The 14,289-nt window shown below is 50.0% G+C and overlaps 1 protein-coding gene across 8 annotated transcripts in view; it reads right to left on the bottom strand.

The window, feature by feature from the left end:
* Positions 1–9,171, bottom strand: part of LOC309629361 (uncharacterized protein) — a 31,131-nt gene extending 21,960 nt beyond the window's left edge. For 2 of the 8 annotated variants that reach the window (XR_014245013.1, XR_014245014.1), the window contains exons 1-2: positions 3,641–9,171; positions 3,163–3,245 (exon numbers count right to left, since the gene is read on the bottom strand). Coding sequence is in view for 1 of the 8 variants with exons in the window: in XM_082393392.1 (XP_082249518.1) it covers positions 3,163–3,245; positions 3,391–3,404 (97 nt within the window). In the remaining 7 variants the exon portion in view is untranslated. Of the gene's footprint in view, positions 1–3,162 lie in introns of all 8 variants that reach the window. The other 6 variants (XR_014245015.1, XR_014245016.1, XR_014245011.1 and 3 more) reach the window with 4 other exon arrangements.
* Between the last annotated feature and the right edge of the window lie 5,118 nt (positions 9,172–14,289).

The following is a 14,289-nucleotide window of genomic DNA, read 5'->3' as shown; positions in this document are numbered from 1 at the left end:
AAGTAGAAAAGACATTTTACCCAGCATCTCCCATGGGGACTACGGAGCCAGGACAGAGAGCCATTCCCTGCTCTGCAGAGAACCCAGTCCGGTGGGAGAAATGAACCGAGTGCAGAAGTAATTACACATCGCAGGTGGAAAGTGATTGGTGTAATTTGAGCTATGCAGATGGAGCCCTTGGAGACTTCAGAGGAAAGAGGGCTGAATTACTGCTAAAACTGGGGGGAGGGGAGACAGAAGAGGATAGCTGCTTCGGGAAAGTGGCATCTGAGCCAGGTCTGGAAGATGAGGTGGATGAGTTTGTGCAGAAAGAATATTGGGATGACAGCAGAAAGCAGAGGCTACAAGACAGGAAATGGGGGGAGGGAGAGGGAACCTTTGGAGACTAGGGACTAGTCTAGCCTTTTATGCAGCTGTGCTATCCGATGAGGCTGCAAAGAAACTCTGCTCTGGCTGAAGCAGTGATGGTAAGGGGTCCCCAGTCCCTATGGCTCCTTGGAGCTCAGGTTTAAAACCATAAGGAACAGGGGTATTTTGTATTCCTAGCTTCTAGGCTCACCTCCACTGAAATGAATCCCCCCAGTGACAAGCCCCACCCCTTTTCACAAGAAGTGAGGGTGGACAGCTGAACAACCAGTGTGACCTCCCAAGTGGCCGTGGGAAGGGGTGGCTTATCTACTCCCCCTCACTTTCTTCCGCCCGCTGTGAAATCCGCATCAGCTGGAGACGCACAAGAGATTCATTTCCATCTGTTCTGGGCATAGCTGGTGGGAAAGCCTCGGGATCAGAGAGGGCAGCTCAGCCTATGGGCATGACAGGGGCAGCCTGGGATGGGGGATGGGAAGGAGCCCACTGCAAAGGCGTACTCAGCCAGCCTCAGGAACAGCTGCCCAGCCATGGGGCCGGGAGACTCCCAGCTTCCCAGCCCCTCTCACATCACTCATTTTTGTAGCCCAGTTGCTAATGATGTAATTAAGTTCACCAGAAAACCATCTGTTCTGAGTGATAGGCACAGTGGGTATGCTCTAAGGGAAGCCCACCAGAATCAGGGGACTCGGGTGACTAAATGAGCAGGGCCCTTGATGTCCCCAAAGAGCCTGGCAACTCCCGCTCCAGACTTCACCCGTCTCTAACTAGACCGGGAAGCATCCTCAGCTGAGACCCCAAGACAGGCTCGTCTACAGCTGTGAGGCTCTGTGCACGTCCCAAGGCTCGCTGCCGCCCGCTACCCTACACCTGCACGAGCTCCCCGCAGCTCTGGGAGACAGGGCAGAGCATCTGTTCAGGCATATTGTCTTATTTCCTCTAAAGGCAGGGCTGGAAACAAAGGTTCCCATACAGGTATTGGTATGGGTAATGATCCCAGGGCGGGGTTGAGAGGCAGGAGTGAGGTCCAGTTTCAAGGGAAACAGGGAAGAGGGGAGAGCCAATACAAGGATGCGTGACTGAGGTGGCTTCCATCTGGGAACCGAGTGCTCAATTCCTTGGAAACTCCTAAAGAGCTTTGTGAAAAGCGTCCTAAAACTGCTCACCTGAGAGTCAAAATGTGGACACGTTTACCCGTGGGTTCTTGTCCCTTATCGGTCAAGGGTGGCCCCATGCAATTCCAGGATGCACATCGGTTAGCGTCCCGGCCATGCAGCAGAAGTCCCAGGACAGGAAGTGAGACGTATGTGGGGCAGCCCAGGGTGAGGTGCAGCTGGAGCACCTCCATGAAGCTGCTCAAAGCCTGTGTGCCTGGGTGCTGCCCATGGCTGTGGTAAGAGGGACCGGAGGGGTTCTCTGGAAAGCTTTGGAGGGCTGTGTCTGCTTCTATCATGTCTGTCCCTGGAGGCCAAGGCACAAGCTAAACCCGATTGAGGCCTGCTCCTTGCTAAGATGCTGTATTAGTTCCCTGTTGCTGCTGTAATGAATCACCACAAATACCACAAATGTATTATCTGACAGCACTAGAGCTCAGAAGTCCAAAATGGGCCTCACTAAGCTAAAAATCAAGGGGTTGGCCAGGCTGTTTCCTTTCTAGAAACTCTAGGAGAGAATCTCTTTTCTTGTTTTATTCCAGCTTCTAGAAGGTGCCTGCATTCTTTGGCTTGTGGCCCCCTCCTCCATCTTCAAAGCCAGCAACAGCAAGGAAAGCCTTTCTCACGTCACATCTTTCTGACACTGACTCTCCTGCTGCCCTCTTCCACATTTAAAGGACCCCGGTGATTTCACAGGGCCCGCACCGTGCCTGGATGAGTCAGGACAAGCTGCACGTCTCAAGGTCAGCTGGTTAGCAACCTTATTTCCATCTGTAACCTTAATTCCTCTTTGACATGTAGCATAACATATTCACAGGCTCCAAAGATTAGGTCATAGACATCTTTGGGGGACCATTTTTCTGCCTAACATGGATACTGTTCCACCTCTTTCTCAAAAGAAGAGCTCGAGGCATTTATGAAGTTAACTGGGGAGGCTTTCTGCCCGGTCATCAGAACCAGGAGGGGAGAGCCTGCCTGTCCCTGAAGCTGTCCCTAGAAATCCCACTTCTTCCTGGCACAGCAACCTGCTTTGACAAGGACAACTAAGCCCAATAAAGTCAGGAGACAGACGATCCGAGGGCCCCAGGCAGGCCTGGGCTTTGTGGAAAGTGCCTGAACTCACAGACAGATGAACTGAGCTCCAATCCCAAGTCAGCGATTAGCTAGCAGTGGGACCTAGAACAGGCCGCTCAACCTTTCCAAGCCTCCATATCCTCGTGTGTAGAGCAGGGCCAATGTCCTAGGGGGCTGTCAGGATTCGAAATTCCTTTTTCAACCTCTAAAAAATATCTGTTGAAGAATTACTATGTGACCACCACTCTTCTAGGCCCTGGGACTACAGGGGAACAAGGCCAAATCCTGCCCCTCATCAAGCTTACATTCTAGTTGGCTGTAACATGTGTTAAGTCCCTACACAGTGCCTGGAACATAGTAGATGCTGAATAAATTGAAGACGTCATTAGGACTTTCAGGGCTGTAACTCTCAAGGAAATAATACTACTCTTTAGTTATTTACTGATTTATAATATACAAAATATAATCATAACCACGACCTCATTTGATCCTCAAAACCAGAACCCAGAGAAGTAAGTCAGATAGCAGGCAAGTCCACAGTTCTTCCTGCAGCCTCAGCCAGACTTACCTGTGCCCAACCCAAGCGCGGTGCCCTGGCATGAAGAGGAGGCCACCTCCCGCCCTGTTTCCATACTTTCATGAGGCAAAGGCCTGGGGAGTGAGAAACCAAAACCGAAAAAATTAGACCAGCTCGTCTTCAGAACTACAGATGCAGTAAAAGCCATTTTTAAGCCATTTTATCACCTGATATAAAATTTTTAACCATATTTGGGCGTGTGGTGGGGGAGACTTGTACCTCTCTTTTTGCATTCAGCCAGGCTGCCCTGCTTTCGCATGCATGTTTTCTTGTCTCTCTCTCCCACAGAGCTGTGAACTCATCACCTAGGGGTAGCAAGGCCTCATGTGGTGCTTTGCAATTATTTAGTAGCCCGCAGGAAGCATTTGCTAAATCTGTCCCCCTCCCAGCTCGAGGTCTCTTGGTGGAGGAGAATCTAGAGAGGTTCCCTGACAGAAGCCTCAAGCGGCTACCCCAGGCATGATAATACCTCGCTGAATCTCAACTGTTACACTCAGGTTGGCAGGTGCGAGCTTCAACTCACTGGCTGGAGCTCCCAGGTGACTCGGGCTAGCCCCGCCCCCACCAGGGGAGCACGGGTGAGATGTCAGTGCGCATGCGCAAGAGTGTGGGGCATCTGGCTTTTCCCGTATCCCCGCCTCCAGTTCCTGGAAGGCAACCCCCAACCTCGCCAGCCTGCGGGGCTCGGAAGGGACGGCCTGAGGCACATGGCGCAGGGCGGCTGTCCTCAGCGCCCCCGCTTATCTGGCGCGTGCCTCTGCCGCCTGCCCTTTCCCACACTCTGCTTCCTCCGCTGCCCAGGCTCCCTCCTTCACTCGTCAGATCTCCCAGGCTCAGCAGGCAGTGTGCCATAATTCTCAAGAAGAAAGAAAACATTTTAGTGTTTGACAAGCCCAACATTTGCATGTCCGCTTTCAGAGAAATACCCATCTTGGGGGGGGATTAAGCCTTTTTATTTTTCCCTCCCTCCCTATCCAACCCAAAGTATGAAAACATTCTTGACATAGTTGCCTGAAAAAGGATTTCTAAAGAGAAAAATACTGCCCATACCCTGTGATTTCAGTGTCTTGGTGTGAAAAGCAACCGAAAGGAAGGGGATGGGGTGGAGAGGAGAAAAGAAAAACATAATCTCCTCAGTCAAATAGCTTGTTAATCTTAAAGTGGGCAGTGGTAGTGTCTAATCTCAGGAAATGCACGTGTTGGTGTATATTTCATCCTTAGGCATCATCGCTGAAGAGCGGGGGCTGCAATCCCCTAGGACAAGGGGCCAGGCGGGGGACCGCACTGAGAGAAAGGATGAAACCCAAGGCCCAGACTCAGAGGTGCTGGCAGAAGAGAGCGGTCCAGGGAGCACCCCCTGGAGCATTTTACACTGGGACTTCGGCTACCCAGATGTTAAAAGGCTCTGAATTGCAGAGAGAAAAGATAAATCTCACCTCGTATTTGGGACGTCCTCGGGGATGTGTCCCCCTCTTGGGGAGGTCGTCTCTGGCCTACTCTGAGCACATAAAGTGAATTTGTGGGGGGATTCCTAGAAAAAGGGCAAGTAGAGTGACTCATCCTAAAATTATTAAAGATGTCAGCTGAAGATGATTTCCACAAAGGCCAACTCCTCTCTGCCAGGTTAGGAAGCTGATGAAATCGTAAGCAACAGGGTCCCTCTGATGTGATGGACTTTGCTGCCATTGTGCCAAGGAAGGTGGGGTTGTGCCTCAGAAAGGGATTAGGAAGGACCTGCTGTACAGCACAGGGAACTCTACTCAATATTCTGTAATAACCTAGATGAGAAAAGAATTTGAATATATATATATATATATATATATATATATATATATATATATATATATGACTGATTCACTTTGCTATACACCTGAAGCTAACACAACATTGTACATCAACTATACTCCAATAAAAATTTTTAAAAAAAGAAAAAGAAAGTGATTGGGGACAGAGCAGCTGGTCCAGGGAGATGTAACACAAACCAATTTTAAAGTTTTGAGGGCAAAGGAAATGCGGCATTGCCCAGGATAAGAACCATCCACCCAACAATTGAGCATCTGTGTTGGGCAGAGCCCTGTGTTAAATGGTGATTCCCTTCAACCTCAAGGGAGCATGCTGGACCACAAAGGACATATGGTGGGAAGAACGGGAAATTTAGAGAACCCCCTATCATGAGTTGGTTGATCGTAGAAAGGCTGGGGGAAGCGTCCCAAGACAAACCCCAGAGCCAGGGCCCAGCACGTGCTGCTGGAGACAGGTGACCCACACCCTGCACAGGATGCTCAGAGATTTCCTGTGGCCTGAGCTCAAAAGGGCACAGGCTGAGGCCGCACATTTTGTCTGGTCAATCAGGAGAGCACTTTCAAATCGAAGCCAAAGGGAAAGAGTCAAAAGGAAAGGACCCCTTTTGTCCAAGGGGTCAGGGGGCTGATAGGGAGAGCTCCACCTGGACTGGGAGAAGAGGAGAGAGACCTCTCAGGACCCGTGCCCTCATGGAAGGAGCTTGTGCCGGACTTCTGGGACCAGGACCAGGTGAGGCCAAAAGCATAAGCCCCACCTGGAACTTGTGCTGCACGGCGATAGTCCAGGCAGGCCCTCGGGCCACCGCAAAAGGCAGTAGTTACCTAGTCACTGGTGGAAAGCAGAGGGCTGGGCCGGGACTGGCCTGACAGGGGAAGCTTGGAGAGAGGAAGGGGGTGAGATGGGGAGCACTGTGAAGCCGGAGACCTTGCTTTAAAGGAGAAATGTTCCCTCCAGTCCCCATTAATCCTCGAATCTACAATAAGCTGCTTGAGATAAGAGAGGTAAGAAAACTAGCCAGAAAAGAAGTCCTCCTTTCGTGGTTCTTGTCTCAAAAGTGTGGCCCAAAGAAGAATCCCACCACCTTTACGTCTTCTCCCAGTAACAGATTAATTTCAAAGTTCCTTCTTAGGTACACAGCAGGCATATCATACAAAATGGCATATTTTGGGTTTCACTCCTGGATTTCTCTGCAAGCATTTAGATTTCCCTCGGAAGGACCTAAGCTGAGGCTGGAGGGGGAGTTTGCAATCGGCTGACAGCAATGACGTCCCAGGTAGACAGACTCTAGGAGACAGTGGAGACTGGTGTCTGGGTAGGACCTCTGACCCCCCAATTCTGCCCCCCTAAAAGGACAGCACGGAGACCCCGAGCCAGCCAAGCAGAGGGCGGGGGAGGTTAAAGCCCACTCAACACCCAGCACCATCTTCGCCATCTGCCTGGCTGCTGCCCGCAGCCCCGAATCGACCACCCAGTTCTGCTCCGCGCTGAACTGATTAGTCATTCATAACGCTGAAGTCATTAATTCAGGAAGGAAGCCACGCTAACTGCCTCCTCTTCTCGCCGGGAGTTTGCTGCCGTTGCAAAAAGATGAGTAATCAGACATTCCCGGAGCCCTCGTTAAGCCCATTGCCAAGAAAGTTGTCTTGCAGCTCATTTGCTGGTGGGGAAGCCACGCTACAGGCCCTGAATCACAATCACGCTGGTTCCCGGGGAGAGCAAGGCCAAACTTGCCTGAGTTCAATATTGCATCACTGAGATCAACGACGGGAGAGGCTCACCAGGTCACTGAGCTCCGCGGACCCCACCCACAGACCCAGCCGGGCCGACCCTCTGTGGGGCACTCTGCTGCTTCTGGGGTTTGAGGAGACAGGCTGGGAGGGATGCTAGACGCCAGCTAGAGCCCGCTGTTCCCATTTGATAGATGGTGAAACTGAGGCCCAGGGAGGCAGTGGCACGTGCCCAAAGTCCAATAGGTAATTAACACAGACTTAAGAGAGAACTCTTATCTCTCAATTCTCTGTCCCCAGCAATTTCCACTGTACTCCACCATTACTCCAAGATTAATTACTCCAAGATAAACGTTAAGGCGTGGATGTTAAGGAAACACGTGAATGGCAAAATAATGAAAACCACCCAAATATCCATCAGTAGGCAAGTAGTTTAAAAAATGAAATGTAGGTTATGTAACATAAAATGCTAATCAGCCATTTAGAAAGATCAGCACGGCTCCCTATGTTCTGATATGGAGTTATCTCCCTGATACAGTTTTATAAGCAAAGAAACAAGATACAGAAACAGTACATGGTACTCTACCATTTTGGAAGAAGGGAAACACACACACACACACACACGTGTGTGCGTATGCATATGCATGGACTATCTCTGAACGATGCTCAAGAAACTTGCAACAGTGGTTGTGTCTGGGAGAGGGTCAGGGAGACAGAGTATCAAGAATAAGAGGGAAGGGGCTTAACTTTTTACTTTTTTCTATACAACTTGGATTGTTTAACATAGGCCTGTGCAACCTACTTAAAATCTAAGAATCACACTTCGCCCAAGACTTGGAGTCAGGGATCCTGATTAGCTATAACACAGAATAGGTTCTCAGGAAATACAAGCTCGATAGATTGATGATTAGAAGACGAATGAATGAACAAAAATGTGTCTGCTTTTTCCTGAGTTCCAAGGTAATAATTTAATATATAGCATCACATTTTGGAGAAGACCAGGAATATAGATCACAGTATTTAAGAGCCGGAAAGAAATATTAGGATTATTGTGGGCAGCTTCTCATCAGGCAGAGTGGTAGGAGTCTGAGAACTTGAGCACAAGGCCTTGGTCAACTGAAATCTCAGAAACCTCAGTTTCCTCACCTGCAAAATGGGAATAATAATACCTCTTTCCTGGAATTTTTGTGTGGATCAAATGAGATAATGTATGGGAAAGCACTTCATAATTTCCAATGTTCGGAACAGGTTGAAGGATTGTGGTTATTAGTAGTAACACCAGTTACTTTCAGAGTGTGCTTTCTCTAACCAGTGCCTTCATTAGTCAAATTTCCAAGAGGGGCCCCTCTTCATTGCCACTGAGCCTGGCAAGACCTGTTTCCACTACACCCTTCTTTCCGCCCTCAGGTCTGAAAGCTTTTCCCAGCCTCTGCCACCTCAGCGCTCAGTGCCCCAGTTTCCACCTGCTCAGGAAAAGCTCCGGGGGAGCCTCCTTGGTGCCCCTTCAATCCTTGCCCCTTAGGCAACAAAGGCCCAGACACAATTTGCCTGTGGTCACAAAGGGGCTGCACCAGGAAGAGAATGGCTTCATTCCTTCATGTCTTGAAAGTTTTCATTCTTGGTAAGTTGTCTGGTCACGTGGAAAGACCATGAAAAGAATCATACCTTGAGCTGAATCAGCCATCACCTCGTTATGTACCCCCCAGCCTCTTGATGGGGAGTAACTGATGTCCAGGGGACGGCAGAGTCTCGGGAAAGGCCTGAGTGCCCTAGCAGATGGCTGCCTGGGACAAATCCAGCTCCTACTCTTGGGGGAGGGATGAGGGGCCCAGCTGTCTGAGCCCTGTCTGGTGGGCATGTGACGAGAACAGTACCCGGGGTAGGATGGAGGCTGCGGAGAAGCCAGAAGCAAACTCCTCCGCAGTTACCCGAAAAAGGGGCTCCGGGAATCCCTACTGTCATCTCTCCAGCTCCCATCCACTCTCCAGAGGGCCTCAGGGAGGCCCGCACTGTCGTTCCCACCTTGTGGCTGAGGAAACGGAGGCTCAGAGAGAAGAAGGGAACCATATGTGTAGGTTTAGAGCCAAAGTCCCTGCCTGCACATCAGCTGTTTCCACCTGCGTGTCCACGTAACATGGTGCCTGGAACCTAGTAGGCATTCAGTCAATATTCGTTGACTAAATGGAAGAAAACCCCACGATGATACTTGGAAAGGGTGGGACGCCCATCATCTAGGATACTGAGTAGAAGAAGAAAGCAGGGCAGTGCTGTGGAGACACAAGGACTTAGTGAGGAAACATCCTCACTAGTTTAGGGCTATCGATCACATACTATTTATGGATTACTAATTATGCATAAGGGCCACACGGGGCCCTGAGTTCTGAGCTTCTCTTCACCCTTGTTCTCACTCTCACACTCAGTCCTGACATTCAAGCTTCTCTCTCCCCTCCCTCCCACCCCAGCTGTGTCACAGCTGCCATATTTCCCCATTTCCTCTTTGGGGTCCTCCCATCTCACATTAATGTGCTCACTCATTCATTAATTCATCCAATGTGTACCGAACACTGACATCACAAACATTTGACTAGTATCATTACATACGAACGGTCATTGAAAACTACACGGGTTTTGGTATGTCTCTCATAGAAAGTCAGAGAGAAAAAGCCATTCCAAAAAATCCTAAAATGAAATAATTTCTAAGCAACTGGGGCACCAGTAAAAAGCTCGAATTCTTCTTAATGCATTATCACGTACTAATTATAGTCCTCTGTCTTAAATTTTCCTTTGGTCACCAGAATGGAATCAAGAAACAGCAGCATTTTCCCATCTGATGTTTTTAAACCAGATTACAAAGGCATGGAGTTTTAATTTCACATGCATTCATTTCTGGGTCTTGGGTCTTTTTTGTTTTGTTTTGTTTTCCTCCAAGCAGATAAATGAGGTTCTAAACTTAGGATAATAAGACTTAACTGTGAGGCGCTTTTTAAAGTGAATCATTTCTCAGTTCTCCTTTGCTAATCTCTCTTGGTAACATTAATTATGAGTTTGTGCAGCGTGCCCCAAGGCGAGCTCTGCTTTCCCAGGACAATTAAAGTTACTTAATTATTAGAAACTGCGTGTGCTGCTGTCCATAGAGAAAAAGGCAGCCAGCCCCGCTCCCACAGCCCCCGAAGGAGTGACCGGACACTCTGTGGGAACTCGGCTCCTTTCCCTCCCTGCTGTCATTCTCTCAATATTATCCAGAAATCCCCTCTGCGCCTCGCCCAGCCCTCCCACCCGAGCAGAGCAGGACTCATTTAGAAACGGCCCTCTCGCTGCTGATGGCAGCCTGCTGGCTCCTCACCGCCCCCGGGGCTGGCCTCCAGCTCCTCTGGGCCAGTGGCCTGGGGCCGGAAGGCATGGGGAGATGACAGGGCCTCTGCCTGGGGACTCAGGCCCTTCTGACTGAAAGGCCTTGGAAAACACTGAGCCCTTGGTTCTGAGTGGGTTCCTCTTGTTCCCATTCTTCCTCAGGACTTCTGCCTAACAGAAGCAGGAAATGTCATCCCACACCCTGAACACGGCTGGTGGGGAAGAAGGACGGGTGCCACAGCCAGGCTGCATCAACAGCAGACATTACCAAGAGCGGATGCTAATTTGGAACAGCCTTTTTTTCTGGATGGTTCTTTGGTTGGAGGAGTGAAGAAATTGGAGGTGGTCCTAGTTCTGTCATTCCTGCCTTCTGAGTCTTGGCTTCATAGTCCGAGGTTTCCTACGATCTCTAGAGGCCTCTAACTCCTGATACTTTGATGAGTCTAACACTTACCTAGAAAGAAAAAATGAAATTTTCTATTTCACTTCCTACTTTCATTCATTCATTCAGCAAACACCCAGACTGTGCTAGGCACCGTTCTAGCTCTGGGGACAGAGCAGAGAACAAAGCAGAGGGGAATTCCTGCTCACCTGGAGGCAGCACTCTGGAATCCTAGTCATCACCTTGCACACAGGAGGAAACCTAGACCCAGAGGGGAGGAGGCTGGTCCTGGGGTCTCCCAGAAAATCACTGAGATGGGCGGGGACCCAGTGCTCCTGACCCCCAGCCGGGAGCTTTCAGCAGGCTGCTGTTACCCATCTGTTTCTACTCCTTTGCTTTCTCCTGTTCTATTTAGTTCCTTCCCATCCCCAGCTCTCTTCTGGGCCTCCAAGACTCCAAGGAAGCCTAGTCCAAGAGAAATATGCTGGCCATGAATGCAAGTCACATATATAATTTTAAAATCCATTAAGCCACACTTATAAAAAATTTTTTACAGGTGAAATTTATTTTAAAGATAGATTTTATTTAACCAATATATTCAAAAATTATAATTTCAATTTGTAATAAATATAAAAAATAATTCATAAGATATTTTATATTTTTAAAAGTATATCTTCAAGATCCAGTGAGTATTTGACATTTACAGCACATCTCAATTCAGCTCTCCATATGTCAAGGGCTCAACAGCCATGTGAGGCCAGTGGTCACCGTACTGGACAGCACAGGTATGAGGTCCCTCCCATCTCTAAATATCATTGCTCAGTACAATTCAGGAACAGAAGTGAGCGATTCATGCACACAGCATGGCAGGGGAAGGCTGGAGCATGGCTCCTTAGATACGGGGATGGGGGAAGGGGGCATCTTCACCCAGGACACTGATACTATGGAATATTATGTAGCCAAGAAAAAGCCCAAAGATACTCTTTTATGGATTGGTATGGCAAGAGTGCCAAGATATTTCATTAAGTGAAAAAGGCAAGATGCAAACAGCATGTATGGAATTCTGCCAGCCACCGCAGGGAATAGATGAAGTAGGTTGGATATGCATAGACTATCTGTAGAAGGATTCGTAAGAACTAGAAACATCAGTAGGGAGAACTGGATGGGTGGAAGGCAGGGGTGGGAGGGGACTTCCACCTCATGTGTGTTTACAGTTTATGAATTTTGAAATATGTGGACGTATCGCTTCCTCAAAAATGAAAATCAAAACTCTTCAGTTAATGGGCACGCCTGGGGCCCACGAGGCCTGCCCAGCACAGGCTGGGTCCCCTTTCCCCGTGCTGTGCATCAGGACACGCAAGTACAGGTCTCTGGTGTTCCTGATGCTCCACAATGGGAAGAGGGGGCCTTGGCAGACGCCCAGCGCAGGAGAACATGATATCTAGTGACTTTAAAGGGCTCTTTTGTTTCCGGAAAGGCAGCGGTTTCCAGGCCGCATCCCTGCCCCCTCTCCCAGCCCGCGGGCTCTGGGATCCCTTCACCACCTGCTGCAAGAGCATCGTTCGTCCCCCGGAAGAGCCTCTGGGCTCGAGGTGGGGAGGGGAGGGAGGCAGAGGCTGGGAAGGGGCAGCATCCTCTCTTCCCAAAGGATGTCATTCATTCCCAGATGTCGTTTCCAGAGGCAAGATGCCACACTGCCAGCTGCCCTCTAAATCCTGGCATCTCCAGCCTGCATATGACACAGAGCGATGGAACTAAGAACAGAGAGCACGAGCCCGTGTGTGCACGTGTGTGTCCGCCTGTGCACATCTGTGGCCCGCGCTCCGGCATCCATTCACTCATTCACTCATCCCATCAATGAACATTAGCTGGGCATCTCCTCTGTTCCAGTGACTGTGCTAGACCCTTGCGATAAAGCACGAACAAGACAGATGGGACCCTGCCCTCATGGAGCTTCCAGTCCGGCAGGAGAAACAGGAATTAAGTTAAAAATAATTCACTCCTATCTGTTGTCATAGTGGAAGGAAAAGTACACGAAATCGGGACGCATGATCTTGTCTAGGAGGTCGGGAAGGTCCACTCAAGAAGTGGCATTTAAGTTGAGTCTAAGAAAAATATATAAATATAGAGATGATAAGATGTGACCTGTGGGCTTTCCGTGGATAGGGGTCCCACTATTAACTTGCTCTGCGTCCTTGAATAAACCACATCCCCTTTTTGAAGCAATTTTTTAATTTGAAAATACATTTGAAATTTCAAACAGTATAAAAATAAAATGAATACAGTAACACCTGTATGGTTTTTACCCAGATGTTTCACCATTGTTACATTTTACCCCATATACTTTATCAGTTGTTCTCTCTCTTCGTGTGTGTGTGTGTGTGTGTGTGTGTGTGTGTATCTATATGTGTTTAGATATAGATACACACACACACAATTTCTTTTTGAACAATTTGAGGGCACCTTACATACATCATGGCACCTGAGGGAACCCCACGTCCTTTCTGAGCTCAGCTTGCTCGTCTCCAGGGTGGGAAGGTAATCCTGTCCCCTCTCTTCCCAGGACAGTCACAGGCAGCACACGAAAGCCTCCACGAGCACATCTGGGGCGCAAAATGACTGTTATCCTTTTGCAAAATACTTCTTGGGAGTTAGAAATGAGGATTCAAGTGTCTCCCCAGAGACATGGCCACGGTCTCAGTCCCTCCAGAAGACAGCCTGCTCTTCAGCGGCCTGGGGTGTGTGGGAGGGGAAGGGGGGCGGTCAGCTGTGCTTCTCCACAGCCCCTCGCGTCACCCTGGCAGACCTGGGCCCTGGTGAGGGCATCTCTGGCCGACCGGCCTTCTGCACTGCTCAGGGGAAGCTTGTCAAGGCAGCTGTGGCTGACACAGACGCCGCTCCCCCTCCTCAGGGAAGGGCTCCTTCTCCTTGATGACAGGGAGCTGGGCCAGGGCAGAAGCCAACCCTCAGAAGCACAGCGCTCAGAAGCACAACAGTGTTGGTCCTCTCCGCGGGTTTAGAGAGCCATTCCCTTAATGAGAACGATAAATTCACCAGGAAAGGCTGGTTGCCAAGCACAGGCAAGGGAAGTGCTCTCCGGGACCCTGAGCGTGGGACACACAGAATCAACAGCTGGACAGGGCCCAGGCCCAGACCTACTGAGTCAGAACATCAGGGCTCAGAGCCTGGCAAAGTGTATTTTCCAAAGCTTCCCAGGTGAAGATCAGCAGTTGAGTAACCACTGGCCTGGCTACCCTCTGAGATTCTTCCAGGCCTGAGGTCTTTTGATGGTGGGAGAAGAGACCTAGAGGTAGAAGCAATGCAGACGCAGGTAAAGGGCACCCAGGAATGAATTTAAGTTTCTCAAGTAGAAAACTCAGGGGCTTTGCTGGCGGCCCGTGAATCTTGGAAGGGAACCCAGTACAGCCAAGCCTCCATGTGTGTGCAGAGATGTCCTCCAGTATCTCTCCTCCGTGGCTGACCCAGGACACCCCTGACGTAGGCAGAGTTTTGTCCTCGAAACCAGCTCTCCCTGAGTGGGTGTGTGACAGGCAGAAAAAACTCAGTGAAGCGGTTGAGTTCTGCTCTGGCTGCGCTGACAAAAGCTGGCTGCCACCCTGGGCCACTGGCTGGAGCACAGCTGTGGGCAAGGCCAGGTGCGGTGGCAGCCTCTGGGTGAGCCCGAGGGCCCAGCTGCCCGCCCCCGTCAGGGAGCAGCGCTGGGTCCTGACTCATTCAGCGCCTCTGAGCCGCAGGCTGGGACCTCCCCCTCCGGCTGCCCTGCAGCTTCTCCCCCCCCCCCCCCCCCCCCCCCCCCCCCCCCCGGCTCTGTAAGTCTGGCTTATTTTCTTTTAC

This window comes from Balaenoptera borealis (assembly GCF_965194805.1).
Source record: "Balaenoptera borealis genome assembly, chromosome: 5".
NCBI lineage: Eukaryota > Metazoa > Chordata > Mammalia > Artiodactyla > Balaenopteridae > Balaenoptera > Balaenoptera borealis.
Note: the sequence above shows the minus strand (reverse complement) of the source record. Positions and strands in the feature narration are given on the sequence as shown.